Source organism: Mercenaria mercenaria, chromosome 19 (assembly GCF_021730395.1).
Source record: "Mercenaria mercenaria strain notata chromosome 19, MADL_Memer_1, whole genome shotgun sequence".
NCBI lineage: Eukaryota > Metazoa > Mollusca > Bivalvia > Venerida > Veneridae > Mercenaria > Mercenaria mercenaria.
The window spans coordinates 18,908,742-18,928,807 of record NC_069379.1 but is presented as its reverse complement, the minus strand read 5'-3'; the positions used below and the strand labels follow the sequence as shown (position 1 = coordinate 18,928,807).

The 20,066-nt window shown below is 34.1% G+C and overlaps 1 protein-coding gene across 1 annotated transcript; it reads left to right on the top strand.

The window, feature by feature from the left end:
* The first annotated feature begins 6,057 nt into the window (after positions 1-6,057).
* Positions 6,058-19,138, top strand: LOC123542997 (prothrombin-like). The gene is made up of 6 exons (XM_045329056.2): positions 6,058-6,628; positions 7,847-7,913; positions 9,899-10,063; positions 12,137-12,304; positions 15,378-15,548; positions 17,356-19,138. Exons 1-6 carry the CDS (start codon positions 6,314-6,316, stop codon positions 17,598-17,600), a joined length of 1,131 nt encoding a protein of 376 aa, XP_045184991.2. The 5' UTR covers positions 6,058-6,313; the 3' UTR covers positions 17,601-19,138.
* The last annotated feature ends 928 nt before the right edge of the window (positions 19,139-20,066 follow it).

The following is a 20,066-nucleotide window of genomic DNA, read 5'->3' as shown; positions in this document are numbered from 1 at the left end:
AGAGAAGGTAAATAAAACTACAACTGGATTATTTGTCCTTAAACACCTGCCTTATTTAAAGACGAGGCTACATACCAAGTGCACAGGTCATTTAAAATGTATTTGGACATTCAAGCGGACGATTGAACTACGCTAATAGAAGGTAAACATGCAGGTTAGTTCAAAGAAAATTATCCTACACTATATGCAGTGTTGGCTTAAAAAAAATTTTTTGGTCACAGCAAACACAGCAAGAGTCACAGATCTCAAAGTAAGCCAACCGCAAAAAAAATCTTTAGTGGAAAGGTATAACAGATGCTTTGCTTCAAATATTCATTAACAAATACAATTTAATTTAAATGAACGAAATGAAAAATTCTTCTATATTGTTCTACTGTCCAGTACCTTCATGGTTTTGACTGTTAGAAACACAGTAAAGCATCTACATTTTCATTGTTGTATATGTTTCAGATGTCAAAAGGGGCGAAAGGGAAAGTACTGTCAGGAAATTGACCATGACCTCCATGAATCAAGTATGGATTAAAACTTCATTTTGAAATTACACTTCTTCAAACTTATGCTTTTTGTATCTTATTGCATCACTTTTTTCTATCAATTGTATTGAATAAAGTATGAAGCATATAAATGTAGATTCGTTATAACTGAAATCATATGCTGTATCTAGTGTCAGTCTCGTGTGTTTTGATTTTTTTAGGTCATTTTTTTTTACTAAAATCGGTCTTCGGCCAATAAAAAATAATAGGTAAGATTTCTCGGAAGCACAGAGCACCACAAATTGTCACAGAGCCACGCATTTACAAAGTATGCCTACAACAAAAAGGAGCTGTAACGGAAAAAATATTATAGAGAGTTTGCTTCAAAAATCCAATACGTACATTTTGAATTTATGCAAAATATAGAAAAGGGGGAGGAAGTGGTAGGACGGATTTAATATAAGTTAAAATGACTCAGTGATTACATAATGAACAGTTTGATATGTAGCGGACAACGTGGTATAATGCCAAAGGTCAAAGTTCTATAGGAATGTCGAAGGTTTAATAAAAGGGTTCCCGCAGTTGTGACTGCATTCGGTGGAATCTATATAAAGCCGGAACCATTCCATTCAAAATAAATGATTCTGGTCCAAATGGTCTATCATGGCTACAGCGAGGAGTGCCAAAAAGTAAAATATCTGATCAAGGTCACCGAACTACAGTCAAAGAAACTTTTTTAACTAGACGCCTTGACAAATCTATTCAGAAATGAAATACTGATGTTCATATTCGAATAATATATTTGAATGATATCTCAATATTTTGCCATATGTTTAAGGTATTTCTCTCTTACGCTTTACGTGTATGAAGGACAAGCAACACATTACTCAATGAAATAAGCTTTTTGTCAATGTAGAAAGGAAGTATCGTGTGCTTCTTTGAAACTGCCTACTAATCTGTTGAAATGTCTTCTTTACAATATAAGGAGAATTCAGATAGTTTTACTTTTATCAATTATTTTCATACACATATTTTCTCTGCATGACTTTCAGAAGAGATATATGAAAATAATCGGAAAACGAAAAATTTACCCGGAGAAGAGAAGGAAATAGATAGTAACTTTAATCCAAATGACTATGTAAGAATTTCGGTCATAAAATAATGGCTAAACAAATATTTACAGACACGGTAGTCAAACTGGAGAGGATTTAGTAATACAACGAACATAACCACAAATTAAATACATCGCAGAGGAAATATCTCCACTGCTGAACCCATTCATATGGGTTTCTATGGGTTATGAGCGGAAGTGTAACTATGTAAAATCATTGTGCTCAATCTTGCATGACACTAGAAATAAAGAAATAAACAAAAATATAGAACTTTATATATTGCACGGTTCAACTTGGAAATAGACCCCTATGTTCACTCAGCACCGAAATAATGTTGATCGATTTCGGCCTCGGAATGAATTTTCCTGACATCACACGTTTATGCCTTATGGAGTTCACAGCGTGGAATAGTCATGCCCTTGCCGAATTTAATAATAAAATTATTGTTATCACTAGTGAACGATATCCGACGGAGAAGGCCCGGATAAATAAAGTAATGACAACTGCAAAAGATATGTTCAAGTATTTCTCAAGTCCCCCCCCCCCCCCCCCCCCCCCTCAAACCTCCACCCCCAGCGCACACGCAAAATAGTAACACGACAGCTGTAAATAAAAAGAAAAATAGTAGTTCAATTTGTGTATTGAATTATTTTTGCTTGACAATGTGTTTGAAAGTGTCAGTTTTAAAGTATTTTAATTAGTTTCAAAGAAATTCCAAGAACGCCCAAAATATTAAAGAATGAAAGGTGTAAAAAAAACATCCTTCTTCCGGATTCAAACTCCGATTCTCTTGTCTTATAGATTCAAATATAGAATTATTTTTCATCAAGCAATACTGTTATGGCATTTTTTGCATTAATAGAAATGTTCTTTATCATTCTTTTTCTTTTACAGATTTCAAAACAACAATGTATATAATATGCGGTACATTAGGGGGAATAGCAGTTATTTGTATATTTATTATTATTGGGATATGCAGGTAATTTCATGTAAATATATTCATATTATTTACATTTCCGGGAAAACAGAGGTTGATTTTATGAATTGAAGCCTATTACTCTCATACTTAATGGTGACACGATAAAGGAGAGGATGTGTATGTAACCCATTCTTACTTGTTACAATGGGTTATAATTCTCATATGTCTTCAATAATCTTTAATATTCCGTTATCATCTGAAAATATCAATATCAATTAACAAACTTTCCAGGTGCAAAAAATATCTGCACTGCATCCGTTCAAAACGTATATACAATAAAGGCAGACGAACTTGCCTAGCACAAATCGATGCAATTTCAGTTCATATAGCGTCATCCCAGTTTTTCATAATTCCTTGATAGGGAAAGTTCGACCAGTGACAGTAATGGTTTCGCAAGTCTTCATAACCTTCAGCATGCTGGTTGCAAATAATTCTGCCATTGCGACAAGTGCTGACCAAGATCAGCCTTCACATGCTGGTCTGCACTGTTCAATTTTCAGTCAGTAAATTTCCGGTAAAAACCCTACTGAATAATGGTACTGCCAAAATAGAATGATGGACCAGTCCATTTTAGAAATTTATCAGGACTTATCATAAAAGAATGTCAAAGTAAGTGGCGAATACAACGATTTCGAAAATACTCTTTTCTCTGCTACAATTATAAACAAACACAATTTGGTCATGCATCTCTCTTTATATGATAGTGCATGCGTAATTGAGTGTTATGATTTTATTCAGAAAACGTTTGCCTCAAACAACGAATACAGCTTCAAGAACCAGCTCTGCAAGACAAACCATTTCTAATACAGCAAGCAATGTCAGAGACATCACACTATCTAATCAACGACAGCGCCAAGAAGTTGATAGATCTGAAAGTGTCCCTAACAGAGGAGGGACAAATAAAAGAAACTCGGAAAATGGCAGCGGCTTACAATCTTATAGTTACACATATGGACAAAGAGCCGATGTGACTGATTACAACATTTCGCATTTAACACGTGACGAACATCAGTATGAAACTATCCGTGATGATCATGTATACGAAACTCTTCATACGTATGCCAACATGTGAACAGAATGTAATTGTGAACACTATGATCTCTTATACAAGGAAGTCGAAACTCTGATTTATTGCTAAACTTTAAAAAGTTGTTTCCTTGAAACTATTGATATAGGTAGATTTGGAAAAAAAATAAGAAAAAAGCAGTTATTGACTTCGTAAAACAAGAAATTTTTAACGATAATGTTTTAAGCAAAATTTTGTTTCGATTATATCAGATTTCGTTGTATCTGAATCTATTCCGCTCATTATTAACATGATCAAAATATAAAGTCAGTATTAATAAACAAAATATATTGCAATTCAGAAAAATGAAACATAAACTATCCTACCACTTGATGGACAAATGTACGTGTAGCAAAACAAAATTTTGATAAACGTGCTCTTTTCTCCCTTATTTTTTTACGACAAGTCTTTAGATTTTAACATTTTCGTGTGAATTCCACTTTTAATCATTTTCTAATTCATATCATTTTCTATTCTGATTTAACCTTACCAAATTTACTATTAACGTTTTTTGCTGATGATCAAAACCATCTGTTTGACTGAGCTTGTTCACGTATTAGGAATGCCAGCTTAGCCTAACGTGCCCGCCCTTTAACCCAAGATTGATACGAACTCAAAAGTTACTCATATTACAAGTATCAAAGCATAAATTAGAGAAATTTGCAGATGTATTCATCTGGCGGTGGAAACTTCGGTGATACACAGAGCGCAATTCCTTGAAATGTGATGTGCCGTATGATCCGTATTTAAAATAATAGGTTTTCAAATGAAAGCAATCTTTATATTTTTTTAGTATCATTATTATTATTATTATTATACCAGATTTATATAGCGCCCTTTTCATGATAAACACGTTTAAAGGCGTTTTACATATAGCAAATGTAGCCACACAGGGCGCGAAATTCATCCTCTACTAGTACAGACACATTGCGATTTGACCAGAGGGACAAAGTGAGTTAAAGCCCCCAAGAACAGATAGAGAGAACTGTATAGATATAGATATGGAGTGAATCTAAACCAGACTTGAAAAACTTGCAAAGTAAAGAGAACAAACATGACTTGTATCATTGATTTTAACTCATTTAGATTTGAAGATTGAATACTGCTTAAGCCGGTGCTAGGGGGCGTGGGCAGTGTTGCTTTTTCCATTACTGCCCATGAACAGACTCAATCAAACCGAGTCTGCAATTTTCACTATTTGCCTTGTTCTCGGTGCTTCCGAGGGATCTACTTTTCAGATTGTAAAAACCTGTTACTTCTACTGTGTTGAAACCGGAAAGCACCAACACAGAATTACCAAATAAAAGCGAATCTGTATTAACTGTGAACGTACCAGCAGGTGTTCGAAAGTCATGATAGTTACACACACTGGTAAAACATTTGTGATGGAAATTTAAGTAGAAATTTCATTTGTTACGTGACTTAATTTTGTGAACTTTTCGTGGAACTGCTTATGGTAGGTTGACATTAAATTGGGGCTACACACCTTTTCAGTCTAGTTGATTATTTAAAACGAATTCGATAGAGTGACAGACATTTATTTAAATTACATTTGATATATACTAGTTCAGCCGTTCTTTTCAGTTTTCACTGGATATTTAGCCATGTTGAATAAAGTTCATTTCTGTGTTTGTGTGTTTGCATAAATCTCGCCCCTATGTTACGCCGATGCCGTCACGTTCCTCACACTATCGAGAGAAAATACGTTACATATTTTATGCCATAAAATAAGCAAAACGTATTTTATGTGATATATTTTACAAATAGTTTTAAAAACTTTGCCCTCTGATTGGATAACAAAGTAGGGCAAACTGTAATTAAGATTCCAGTGCAATTTAACCGGAGTTTATGAATCCGTGTGTAAAAATCTCATTTATCACACTTTTATCAAAAATTGTATAGTACTTCTGCAATATATACTGCTTTGTCACAGCAATAAGCAGCCACCTGCCTTAAACAGCCAGTCAGCTATCTTCCGTAATTGACGTTTTGTTCTAATATTGTGTCGTTCACTTGACTTTGATTGGCCGATAAATACTGGTTTGACTGTATATGATTATACGCTTAAGTGATTGCGGCCGTAAAAGAAATGACAGTAATATCTGTTCAATTTTGTTTTCTCTGTATGTTATTTCGGCATTCTCCGGTTATTACGGAAACCAATGCTTGTATTAGCTACACTTATGGCCGAAGAATGCCGAAATAAAACGAAATGGTACGGAAATTGCCGATCGTCATTATGTGAACGTATCCGCTAAACCAATCAAATTGCTTGAAATACTTAATATTGGAATTATTCTTGCAGCAGATTATTGGAATGTAACAGAGGACGTTATAAATAGAGGATTTATCAAATATAATTTCACTGACATGAATGTTTATTTGAATATTGGAAGAAGAAATGTAGTAATCATAATTATTGGAAAATCAAAAGTTATAACTAATAGCAACGAAAATCTATTATCTTTAATAATAATTAATTATTCTATTAATGTAAAGTTGCTTAAAATAAATTTTTGTTTTTAATTAATAGACTATGAGATATATCATTATGTACTCAATCTCGAAGAACACTTTTTCAGCATAGATTTCTAGACGCGTATGGGTTTGGGGTTATCCAACGAGTTTAGATTTATTGGCGGACTAGTTTTTGAAGTGAATTATTAGTAAAGTTAACCTGACTATGTATGCACATTTTCTGTATTTCACATTCTTGCAAATCGTATTTTCCGAATTTTACACGAATGAAGATGGTGTTAAACTTGAATTCATCATAAACTTTAAAAACAGATGCGGTTCCAAGAATGAAATTTTCGCAATTCTACAAACACTGTCCATCACCCAGTGCGTTGTGGAATGTAGTTTGCGGGAGCACTGTGCTGCTTTGAATTATAGAAGACTTTTCCACATGTGTGAACTACTTTCTGTGGCGGAGGAAGGTGAAACTATAACTAGAGGCTGTATTTTTATTCCTGCGTCTGATATTAATGTCTTACAGGTATGTATATGTATCAGTTATATAATTAATTTGAATATTGTTTGGGGAAATATGGGTCTTCGTGTTTGTTTCAAAGTTATAGTAGGAAATATATCCACAAGAATTATATTTTTGCATGTGTTCGTTCGCATAGAAATATAAAAATGTTTCATTTTCATGTAAGCACAACCTCTCAATTTTGCAGTATTGTTGTTTCAATTTTGAGCATAATACTAGATTTTGTATTCATATATGTTGTCGAACGAGAAAGCAATTAAAACAACAGAATATTACAGTACATTTGATACAAAGGTTCACACAAGTGGTTCGGTAATAACACATTATTCAAAGGCTTGATTTGCTAGAACTACCCACAAACTCCCTGTTACAGGCGTCAAATTATCGAACTTATCTCATACTCACAATGTAGTATAGCCGCAATGTCAATCTGCACAAAATCACATTCTGTGATAATTTGTAATCAGTATAATTCAAGTACAGAACCACATTGGATTCCTAGGATAAGTTGTAATTAGAGTAATTTAAGTACAGAACCGTGTCCTAGGATAATTTGTAATTAGAGTAAATTAAGTACAGAACATTATCCTAGGATAAATTGTAAGTTAGTGTAATTTAAGTACAGAACCTCATCCTAGGATAAATTGTAATTATAGTTGCACAATTTAAGTACAGAAACATATCATAGGATAATTTGAAATTCTCAAAATTTAAGTGCAGAACCACATCCTTGGATAATGTGTAATAAGTGTAATTTTAAGTACAGAACCACATCTGTTCACGTATTTTGGGATAGGACCTGAAAATATCTTCGAGATAGCCGGCGATTTAATGTTGGCGTCGCCGTAATGTACAATGCTATATAAAAGCTAATAGTGGAGTAGTCTAACGATCGATGTGGGTCTATTTCATATCTTTGAATTAGTTTATACATCATTTATTTTAGGTCGATTGTGAATGAAGTTCTACAACTTATATTAATCACCATTGAATATCATTCATGATGTAATCCATCGCCGCGAGGGTATGAGAGAGGAGGCCAATTTCCCTTTTGATGCTGAGCGTCAAGCAAGGGAACTACTGTTACCATTTTTCACGTCTTTGGTATAACGCCGCCAGGGATCGAACCAACGACCTCCCGCACTCAAAGTGGACGCTCTACCACTAGGCTATCGAGGCGGTTATAATAGTTAATATTTTATAATTGTTGTTTCTCCTCAGAATCCCTGTGGTGTGTGCGGTGTTGGTAAGGTGTGTGATACACTTAGTCAAACATGCGTCTTTAAAGGTAAAAATAGTATTGTTTAACAAGATTTGACAAAATAACAGAATGTCACTTCCTTTGAAAACAAAACCTTTAGTTTTCGTGTCATCCTTTTACTTATTCAAGAATGCCGTTCATACATGTATGAGCCATTGGGATATGTTGGTGACCTCTACCTTCGGCCCCGGTCATAAACATACCCACGGGCTCCTGCAGACTTTAATACAAATCAAAGTACTGCTAGTACAGTACTGATGGAAGGTGATTTATGTTAGTAGTGTATGAAAAGAATCTATTCCAAAAATGGCACAAGCGCTAACAGCGCTTGAATACAGTCGAACTTCGATAACTCGAACTCGAGAGTCCCGTTGAAATAAGTTCGAGTTTTCCGTTGTTCGAGCCATCCAAATGGCGGCCATTTTGAATTTGGGAATTCGAGGGCATGATGTGTTACAAACCTTACATCGTAATATATTGTTATATTGTACCTCCATGTGTGTATGATACGATGATTTGTAAAAACAGACGCTGAAATAGTCTTTATTATTAATTTTCAAACATGACATAAATACGAAAAAAAACATAGATTAAACACTAATATATAATCATAAGAATTTGGTGAAGACAGCATCAAATAAGAAGATATGAATAGCAAACCTTTATGAATCATAGTCCAGTGCAAATATTTTCAAATATAAACACGTTAAAACGCAAACAATTAATTCACGGACATGTACACAGAAATATTTGAAAACAGTTCTAAATGACGTCACATGTAGACATAGGCTATAAATAGACACATGAAATCTACACAACTAATAAGCATACGTCAGTTTATTCATAATAACAGTGAGTCATGTACAATATACAGTTTTACAATTTTTTTTAATAAAACCGCCGAACGTTTGTTGAACTCTAATTTGGAGAGAGATTTGTACATAGTTCTAACACATGAGATTGAGTTTTTCACATTTGATGATGGCGTTATATATTTTGTTTCTAAAGTTTTTTTTTATCTTATTTTCGTTTTGTTCCTTGCTTTCCAGTAGCCGACTTAGCTATCCCCCCGTTTCCGGGTCCTTTGCTAAGTTATTCAGCCATGCTAAAGCAGTATGAAAGTTAACATCGAATCTCCAGTTTTTATGCAGAAAAAATAAAAACAGACATTGCTCAATTATTTTAAATAATTTTATTCGTATTAATCAAAGCCCATTAAAGCATTGCAGTGAACGAAAGTCACTTTGTTTAATTTGTTTGTCGTATACCGACGCTAATTACATAAGCGTGTGAAAATTACGCACGCGCCGGTTTAAGGGGAAGCTTGGCGTAGTTAGAAACTCAATACATATAGGATTTGATTCGGCTAACCACATCATCAATATGATACGGAGATTTGGTGATATATACAGTTATGCATTCAAACCTCCTGTAAAGTAAAAAATATGTTAAAGGTATGCAGCCGATAGTTATTCGTAGTAAATTACTGCGTCATAGGCATATATTCAAAGTATGTTGAATTATTTTACTAGACATGAGTACTTGTAAGTTTGTGATCAAGTCCACGGCTGCCTCAAAGGTGGTGATAGAGTAGGCCAAATGTTCCGGTCTTATAACGATACTGACGGCAGAGGTGGTAAATTATTCCCCATTGTACAGCAGATAATTACGAAATAGTTATGAGACAATCTATTCCTGATTAAATTCTGCGCGGTTACATTTTCATAAATCACCTTCCAGAAAGATGTGTATTGTCCCAATAGTAATACCTTTATATAACGAAACGTCAAAACAAATGAAACAATATATATGTTATAACTTTACATAATAAAGCGCCAAGATATCTAAAACAATGTATAAGTATATGTAACGGCGCGTCAAGATATTTAAAATAATACATTACTGATACCTTTACTTAACGAAGTGTTAAGACATTTAAAAAAATACATTCATATATATAGAAAGGTTAATATATTTAAAACACTTTATAAGTGATATTGTATGTAATGTAGAGTGTCCAATAGCAAGAGTTCCGGAGAATGGACAGGTACTTGGCAATACTAATGAAATTGGCGCAATGATTAAGTATGTATGTGACGATGAAGCATCTGATGGGGCCATGATTGCTGTCTGCCTGACCAATGGACAATGGAGTACAACTGTCAACTGCTCCAACGGTATTCTTACGTTTCATTCTTCTATTACACAAAATGGGGACATTTGTTATAACAAATAGTCACGGGCGTTGAACTACACGTTCATATTTGTCTCCCAAACTAGTACTGTCATTGACCTAATAGCTTTGTTAAGCAATTGTCACAGATGTATTTTTAATATGTTAGCTAAGAATATTCATGTAGCATTTGCTATAAAAAATGATTGCAACTGTATACGTGTAGCGTTCCTGATACGCGTATGCCTATATTCGTGCTTGTTATTGTTTCATACCGACATAGAGATTTCGCATTGGCAATAAACGTTGTTAAATACTTTCTGTATGTTGGGTTTTTTTCGAAATAAACAGTGGAATTGAATTGAATTGAATTGAATAATTATTCATTTAATTGCAACACATCTATAACGTTTAACTAAAATTATACAGTATGCTAGAAATACGTTTGTGCAAACACCATTGCCAATCTTATCCTTTGTCAACTTGTCGCGGTTATATCGGGTTTTCAAACATTTTGTTTACAACTGTAATTGAACAGATGATATTGCTTTGCGACATGTTATTAAGAATAGAAAACATGAAATTGCGTAGCAAAGTAATTCCTTTTTTTTTTCTTTTTTTTGTTGATAATATTTTTCATTATTTGATTTTATCGCAGTGTATGTTTACAATGCGGATTAATTAATTTATAGATAAATACTGCATGCTTAATTCTATCTCTTTGCATGTTTACTATTTTACAATAATTAATTTGTAGATAAAAATGCATGCTTAGCAAACATAATTTATGTTCCTTTCTTTCCACAAAATATAGAAATCATCCATAATGATAGTTATTACATGTGTCATATTTATCTGATATTTAATAATAATAGTAATGTTAATTATTACTGCTCGAACCAAGAGTGTTTTTTTTGTATTGTGAATCATTATATGAAATTCAATATGCCCCTTTTATGTTGACAGCGGATACTGAGGGCTTTAGAAAAACAATTCCTTGCGATACCGGTACCTCTTTTCTATATATTTACTTGTTTTCAAATTAAACAAAAACATATTTCAAAAAATTACAGACAAATGGAAAAATGTTATGTGAACTATAAGTTCTTTTTAGATAAAACAACAAAATCGAAAAAACACAAAAGAAAAATCAAAGATGTGAAACCAGTTTTTTTTTAATTTTAATGGTAAAGTATTGATTTAACATCACTCATAATTTGTTCATTGTCCTGTTTAAATAGTATATTAAAAAGCCCGAAGTTAGCGATATATTGTTGATATGTATCTACAATATGGATCGATTATACAAACAGACGCTTGAAATTCCAATTTCCGTTTCAAAATAAAAGTATTGTACAAATGACGTTTGACAGAAATCGTATCACATGCCGGATATTTGCAATCAACATATTACTGACATGTTGTATAATTGTTAAATCAAACACCATTTAAGAAATAATTACATTTTATTTGACCTTTACCCTGCTTTATTTCTAAAAAGTACTGGTTCATCATTCAATTTTGGCAGTACCATTTATTATTCGAAGGGGTGTTCACTGAAAATTTATTGACTGAATAGCGAACAGTACAGCCCATGTGATCTTGGTCTGCACTGGTCGCAAAGGCAGAATCACCTCCCGCCAGCAGGCTAAAGGTTAATATTTATAGGTTATTAGATTTGTATCGAGAAATATGCACGAGTTCTGCAGCGGAAATATTGCGCGACTTTAAGGAGCGCAATATCACTCCGCGAAAGAACGAGTGCATATTTCTCGGTGCAAATCTAATGATCTTTTTATTGCATACACGTACTACATTTATACTTATTATATAAATGATATAAATTTGTTCTTTAGCCTGAGTAGAATTGAAAATATCATCGTTAAAGAACTTTTTAACGCGACGACATGCGTGAAACTGACGTCACAAATGACGTCATGCACCCAATATGAAATTTGAACGTCAATATGAAAAAATATTTAATTAAAAAATATCTTTAACTTAACGGAGTTTATAAATGTGTATGTAGTAAGACGTGATATTTCAACAATAATCCTTTTATTCTATACTTATTCAGCCTGCGGAAATCCTGCAAACATATCTAATGGAAACGTAGTTGTGAATAGTAGTGCCATATATCAGAATACAGCAACAGTGACCTGCGATCCTGGCTACAAAGGAAGTGTTGATACAATCAGTTGTACTACTTCAGGCAGTTGGGAGACCGTTACCTGTGACCCAATATGTAACTGGTTATTTGTTTGTATTTAAATTAAACTGGCCGGCGCGCAATGCCAAATACTTAATGAAAAAAAAACTTAGTTCTAAGAGCCAACTCTTTTTATGACAAATTCTAAATAAAGAACTTTATATTCCAAATATTTAATACTGAAAGCAAAATGATAAATGCTTATTGCCAAATTATTACCTTCAGCCGTTAATGATTTATATATTCCAAAATAGTGAATGTAACATTCAATTAGTTGGAAACATTTACGCTCTACCAGTTTGCTTTAAACTGCTTTGAAGTAAAAGCATGTTCTTTCAGTCAGGTAAACGGGGGACCAAAAGATGTTTACTCTTAAATGATTAGATTAAAGTTACAAAATGGTCAGTGATACATTTAGTTCCATGCAATCAACGGTCACTTTGTTCTGCATTACGCAATTAAAAATATCACTTATCATTTTTAAATTACAATTAGACAGTTGATATTTGACATTCTAATATGCTTGTTTCTGTTAAAACACCGTTACTCAAATGTCAAGACATGTGATAAGTTAACTTTATATGTGTGTACAAATTCCTTAAGGAAGAATGCAATTTTCAAAATTTTAATTCATTGCCTCATCAAATTAAAATTTTATCAGATAGTTTAGGTTTAAGTGACGTCTGATCTGCTTGAAATTTGGTTCTAACACGATCCGATTCATTTTCCTATTAAACAAAGAAGGCTGAAAACAGTGAATTATTATACAACAAATCACTGTGTTGACGTCACAATTATTACGTCATAGCGTCAAACGGCATACCGGCGTGCTGGAAAAGAAACCAATTGAAAACGGGCAAATATTTAATGAATGTCGTCAAGGGTGTACTTAAAATCCTTGGTAACTTGTTAGAATCGAAATGATATATCTCATTTAGTGATTTTCTCTTGAATAAATCATTGTTTGTCGTTCAGATGCGTATTATTATATCACGAGGGCGCATATAATTCCTTCGCATCTAAACTCCAAACAATGATTTATTCAACGACAAATAATCACTGGATGAGATATATTGTTTCTTAATTCTGATATACTTGCCGCTGATAAAACACTCTTACGCTAGAATGACGTCACGTTAACGTGCGGTGACGTCAATGTTTTTGTTGCGACCAAGAAAGAGCGCTTCTATAATTTATCTACTGTTTTATATTAAGGGCATGTTAGAATCGAAATAATTTATAGCAAACCCGTGTTTTAACACTATTTATACACTCAGGCGGTAATACGTCGTACAAATAATTTCACTCGGGCTGCGCCCTCGTGATATTATTACGCCCGACGTATAACCGCCCATCGTGCATAAATAGTGATAAAACACTCTTTTGCTTTAAATAATTTCTACATTCAAGCTGTAATTAATATGCTGTATTTAAGCAAATGCTATGTGATCAGTTCATGCAAAGCTGGAAAATGTATCGAAACTCGAAAATCCCCTGTTTTAAAGCTATGTCTTATTAAACCTTTACACCATGACTGTTATGTATCTCTCCGAGTCATAATTTGTTTTTGAATATAGAAACTAAAAAAGGAGTAATAAAATAATTAGAGTCGACCCAACAGTCAGTCTCGTTCTGCTTATAATTACAGGTTTTAGCAATCTTTTAGTTTGAGGATAGGGCAAGATACAGAAGACGCCTCAATTCCAGAAGCAAAGTACATATGGGTGGGGGTGGGAGGGGTGTTACCATTCAACACATCAGATATTGCATAATTGTAAAGCGGTGTTAAGAATAAATTGAAAACAGGGCCACCGGGTTAGAAAGTTCACAACAATGTGAAAAAGGAAACACGGGGCCTTTACCTATTTTTATCACATGTTTGACGTCGCGGCAGTGTAATAAAGCCATTACATAAAAATGATAATACACTAGTGTAATAAAGCTTTGGCGTCGACGTCATTTATAGTATCGAAGACGTTGGTCAATTTGACTTATTTATATAGGAAAAGAAAGTAGAATTTTTGATGTTTCGACAGAAAAAAGCTAACATGTGATAAAATGAATATTACATTTGTGACTTTCCACATTGAATTTATTAAACTCGTTGAATAAAATTGATAAAATGCTCGGCAGAGCCTCGCGTTTTATCATTTTATTCAACTCGTTTAATAAATTCGATATGAAAAGACACTCGTGTAATATCTTCTATGTAACAAGCTTAATACAGTTTTAAGTTTGCGTCCGCTTACAGTTATTTGTTCACCTTAGAATTTCATTTTTTCTTATGACAAAGCTTGATAATTTAAGACAGTCACCTTTAAAATTAAAAATTGTACATTTTTGACATTATTTCACAGATGATTTTTATCAGTTATCAAAACAATGTGACATTTCAATAACAAGTTTTCTTTCCTAGATTTCTCAGTATCACTGGAATTATGCATCAGTCTAAAGAGCACCGAACTTGGTATAGAAACTTTTAAAATTTTAAAAAATATCTTAATTAGTTTTGAATTTATGGACAAAGGGGGTATTTTCAATTGTATTTTTCAACAAAATCTTTCTTTTAAATCATTTTCGATTTTATTTGTGAAAGGATTGTTATAAAACTTTGAGCATTTCTTAGTATAAAAGCAACATGTCCATGCAAAAAAAAAAAATGCAAAATTTCTAAAGACAGCTTTTTCGGAATTGCGATTCTGTCCGATTTTTGCAATGTGAAAAATACATTCTTGGTCATAAAATTGACATCATTAAGAAAATTTTGAAAATTAATAAGATCTTACTATCACACACTTAGGCCTTTAGAATGATTAATGGTTTATATCTTGACTTTTTACGGACTAGATGGATTAACCCTTACCCTGCTATATTTCTAAAATGGACTGGTCCATCATTCGTTTTGGGCAATACCACTTATTATGCAAAGGGGGTTTTACTGAAAATTTACTGAAAATTTACCATGATCTGTGCAGGCTGATCATGATCTGCACTGGTCGCAAAGGCAAAATCACTTGACGCCAGCAGGCTAAAGGTTAAACAGTTAGCTAAATATAATCTCTTACATCTACATGACCGACTTCTACTTTTTTGTTTCATTTTTTGTCAGCTTGTGGAAACCCACCATCTGTAATAGATAATGGAATCATCGTCTTGCATTCTGGCACAATGTACATGGATACCGCGTCGGTGATCTGTAATACAAACTTCCAGTCTAGTTCCAGCACTATCAGTTGTACAGCGTCAGGCAGTTGGGAGACAGCTTCATGTGTAGCAGTCGGTATGTGAACATTATATGAGCCGTGCCATGGGAAAACCAACATAGTGGGTGTGCGACCAGCATGGATCCAGACCAGCCTGCGCGTCCGCGCAGTCTGGTCAGGATCCATGCTGTTCGCTTTTAAAGCCTACTGGAATTGGAGAAACTGTTAGCGAACAGCAAGGATCCGGACCAGACTGCGCGGATGCGCAGGCTGGTCTGGATCCATGTTGGTCGCGAAGCCACTATGTTGGTTTTCTCATGGCACGGCTCATATATGTATTTGAAAAAATGAATAGTTATCTTTCAACAATTAGATGGTTCCATAATTTCAACAGCATAGTTTCTACCGTATATTTTCGCTTATAAGACGCATTATTAGGAGTCATATTTCCAGTTTAGAGAGTGGGGAGCATCTTATATGTGTGTACTACTGGGAAATTAAAAGAAAATGAAACCCCATGTTGCATGTCCGACGTCTTATAAGCGAAAATATACGGTAATCATTTTTGTATGATTTACAGTGAAATTGTGTGGACTAGTTTTCGTGGATTTCATTTCTTCGACCATACCGTACATGTAAATTATCAGGCGTAATATACAAATGTACCATTTCACTCTATGAAAAAAATATGTTTTAAAATTACAGATGATTCATTTTTTGAACAATAATCAAATAATCAATTTTGAAGCAGACTATATTTTGGAAACAGATGTCTAAATACTCTGTCCCGATATAGATAGTCACAGAAAAGTTAGCTTTCACTGGCTTCACTTTCCAATGCAGGACCGTTTTGATTGGATTAAATACTTTATTAAAAACCTTTCTGAATGAAAAATGATGCATATAGCTTAATCTTTATGAACTTGAGGTATTCCACGATCAAGTTTTCAAAAATTGTAATTTTGATTTTTTTTTTTTTTTTGGTACTATCTCTGCATGTCAATATATTTTATAGCTTTTAAGCGTTACACTTCCCTATGACACTACTACATCCAATTCATATTATTTCAAAAATAGACTATACTTTCAGAAGGAAACAATACCGCATGAGTGTAGATATCTGGTTATCAAAAATGTTTCTATATTTACTGTGATGCCAATAACTCAACTACAAGAATTCAAACCAATTTTATATAAGTTTTATATGCGAATAATACGTTAAAGCATTGTACAGAATATGCGGCTGACAACCAGATAGTAACTCTTGTGAATGAAATAATATCTCATGGCCACGAGATAACTAAGTCGTGGGAACGATATACATGTACTGTATATTTTCGCTTTTAAGACGCATTATCAGGAGTCATATTTCCAGTTCAGAGAGGGGGATATCTTATCAGTGTGTGCTACAGGGAAATTAAAAGAAAAAGAAACCCCAGATAGCGTGTCCGGCGTCTTATAAGCGAGTGCATCTTATAAGCGAAAATATACGGTACCATTTCACGGCACAAGTTCATTTCCCTACGGCCAAGAGGTACTAGACAACTAGATTTGGTCAAGAGTCCATTGTCGATGCCTTAGAATATGATAAGGCAATTTAATTCGGTCTATCGTCAGTACTTACTTATCTAAATATGAGCCGTGCCATGAGAAAATCAACATAGTGCGTTTGCGACCAGCATGGATCCAGACCAGCCTGCGCATCCGCGCAGTCTGGTCAGGATCCATGCTGTTCGCTAACAGTTTCTCTAACTGCATTAGCCTTTGAAAGCGAACAGCATGGATCCTGACCAGACTGCGCGGATGCGCAGGCTGGTCTGGATCCATGCAGGTCGCAAATTCACTATGTTGGTTTTCTCATGGCGCGGCTCATATTTATTACAGATTGCTACATAAATGATGTCTGGGATTATGCTGGCACGAAAAACATTACAGACACCGGTTATGATTGCGAAAGGTGGGATAACCATATTGGCGATTGGAATATAGATGCTGCATACCTTCCGGAAGCGTCATTATCGGAAGCCGAAAATTATTGCCGTAACCCAACAAGCGAACAATGGAACATCTGGTGTTTCTCCTCCCGTCCAAATGTAGAATGGGAATACTGTGACATTTCACGTTGCTAATTGTTAAATATTGTCTACATTACAAGTAGTCCAAATATAAATAGTGCTAATCTTTCTCCCTTTCCTCGTGCCCTTTCTCAATAGCAACGTGTTTTCTTTTACTCTACCGCTTTTCAGAGTGTATCACTTGGCATTCTATCGAAATCGCCATGTTCCTATCGCATGCTAAGTAAAAACGGCGGCGTAAGAATTTAATGTCTCGAAAAGAGAAATTTAAAGAAGCGAAAGGTAGTAAATTCAGCGGGTTGTATTTAACGAACTGTAGTAAAAGTTAACACCCCTTTTCTTTTTTCTTTTTGTTTTTCTATAGTAGCGATATACCGGTAGTTCTTTATGAGAATATAAGTCTCCAAAAATCTGATATGCTAGAAAATGTCGAAAAACCGTAATAAAGTAAGAGGATTTTATATGAAATAAAGAACAGCCGGATTTAGTGGTGTTCAGCCTTAAAATAAACGACTGTCACTTAGCCTCTTCAGACAAAATGTCGGATACTGATAGTGTCACATGCTATATACAGTCACACTTGCATGTCATGACCACCCTTGGCAAATGAAGGTAATGGTCCTTGTTGAAAAAAGGTCTTTCAACACAGGTAAATTTACACTATTTATTGATAAACGGGAAGAAAAATATTCCACCACTGCGAAGAACAGGTTTGTACTGGTACAGAATCAAGGAACACTGGTTAGGTTAACTACCAGCCGTTACATAATCGAAACTTCTAATGCTTACAGTACGATTTGGCAAAGGATGCTATTAAATCAATGTTATATTAACAAAGTCGACCATCTCGAGAAATGTAATAGTTTAGCTTTCATTACATAAATCCTTATCCTACCATCCACAGAAGGTTCCTGGAACGTCCGCCACAACGGCTTATCAGAGCGACCTGTGATTTATACATTAAGTTAGATGGGTTTTATTTTATGTTCACTAGTATGAATTCCAGTTTTGATAAAGTTCATTATTGTTCCTACAATAAAATTTATTTTTAATGATATATTTTTATAAACGTAAGCCTTACTATTCTTGCTTTCAAATTTGATATCATATAAAGGTTACACAACACTAAATAGTATTCCCTATATATTCTATATAAAACTGACATTTTTTAAAGAGCTACCAAACATAGCTAGACTCATTTTAGAGAACAAATCCTTACCTTATTTTAAAGAGTTATGATAAAACTGATATAAAATGAAAAGAAAAGTATGGGTCATGTATCTTCTAAGCGTGTTTTCTCTTGTCACATTTGCTTATTGTAAAATCACATCAAAATCATACTGCTGTGACCTGGAAGTACTACTCGTACTAGAATTGAGTTTCACTTCACCAAATACAACCTCCTCTCCCATTTATTCTACCAAAATGTCAAGTGAAAAATTAGTGCTCAAAAACCTTTCCGCCTTTACGCGATAGACCAGATGGCCCCCACGCTGGTTCCTTTACTACAGTTAGGCCTATAAATCATACAATGTGTGTTAAGGACAGAAACAACGTTAGTTTATCAGCCTTTTATTTAGCGGATAATGCAGATTTACATCCCTTGAGGAAAGAATATAAAAGTTTTTTCATGACTTACTTATTGAGTAATATCTTCTAGTGTTACATACATCATGTACATTAATGTTTGATAATCTCTGCTTGAAACTGTATAGTTTTCCAGTTATTCAGACAAACAAATTAGCAGTAATCTTAGTTGTAACACTTGCATTGAAATAAATGATATGCAAGTTACAGAAAATTCGTTTGTAAACTTTGAGACAGATGAATGCGTGCCGACTGTAAACTTTGAGACAAATGAATGCGTGTCGACTGTAAACTTTGAGACAGATGAATGCGACACGCGACTGTAAACTTTGAGACAGATGAGTACGTGCTGACTGTAAATTTTGAGACAGATGAGTACGTGCTGACTGTAAACTTTGGGACATGAATCTATACATATGTTTGAGGGAAATGTGGCTTCTCTTATTGAATCTTTGTGCTTGATTTTATCATTATCTTTGAGGAAAGAGAAATAAAAAAAATAAGAAAGAATAACTTGTATATAATTTGTTTTGCAATGCAGTCCTTCAAATTCCTTTCGGATTTGTTAAGGCAGACCAGATCCATTGCCCTTTTTAATTGTATTTGAAGTACAGTGTTTCTTTGTCCGTCCGTCCGGTGTCATATCCCAGGATTGGTTTTTAGGATTTTTATAGTCCATTTTATATCTCGGGCATGATTCGAAGGATTTCAATAAATATGGAGTAGAAATGTTAACAGCTGAAGGGAAATCTGGGCCTGCAAGTTTCAGACAGATTGCTTGTAGAAAACGAGATTTATGACCCTACGTGAGTACTGTTTTTAGCTCACCTGAACCAAGGGTTTAGGGTGAGCTACTAGTATAGGTGGATGGTCCTTCATCCTGCTTCTGTTGTCTACAATTACTTAAACATCTTATGTAAAATTACTAGTCAG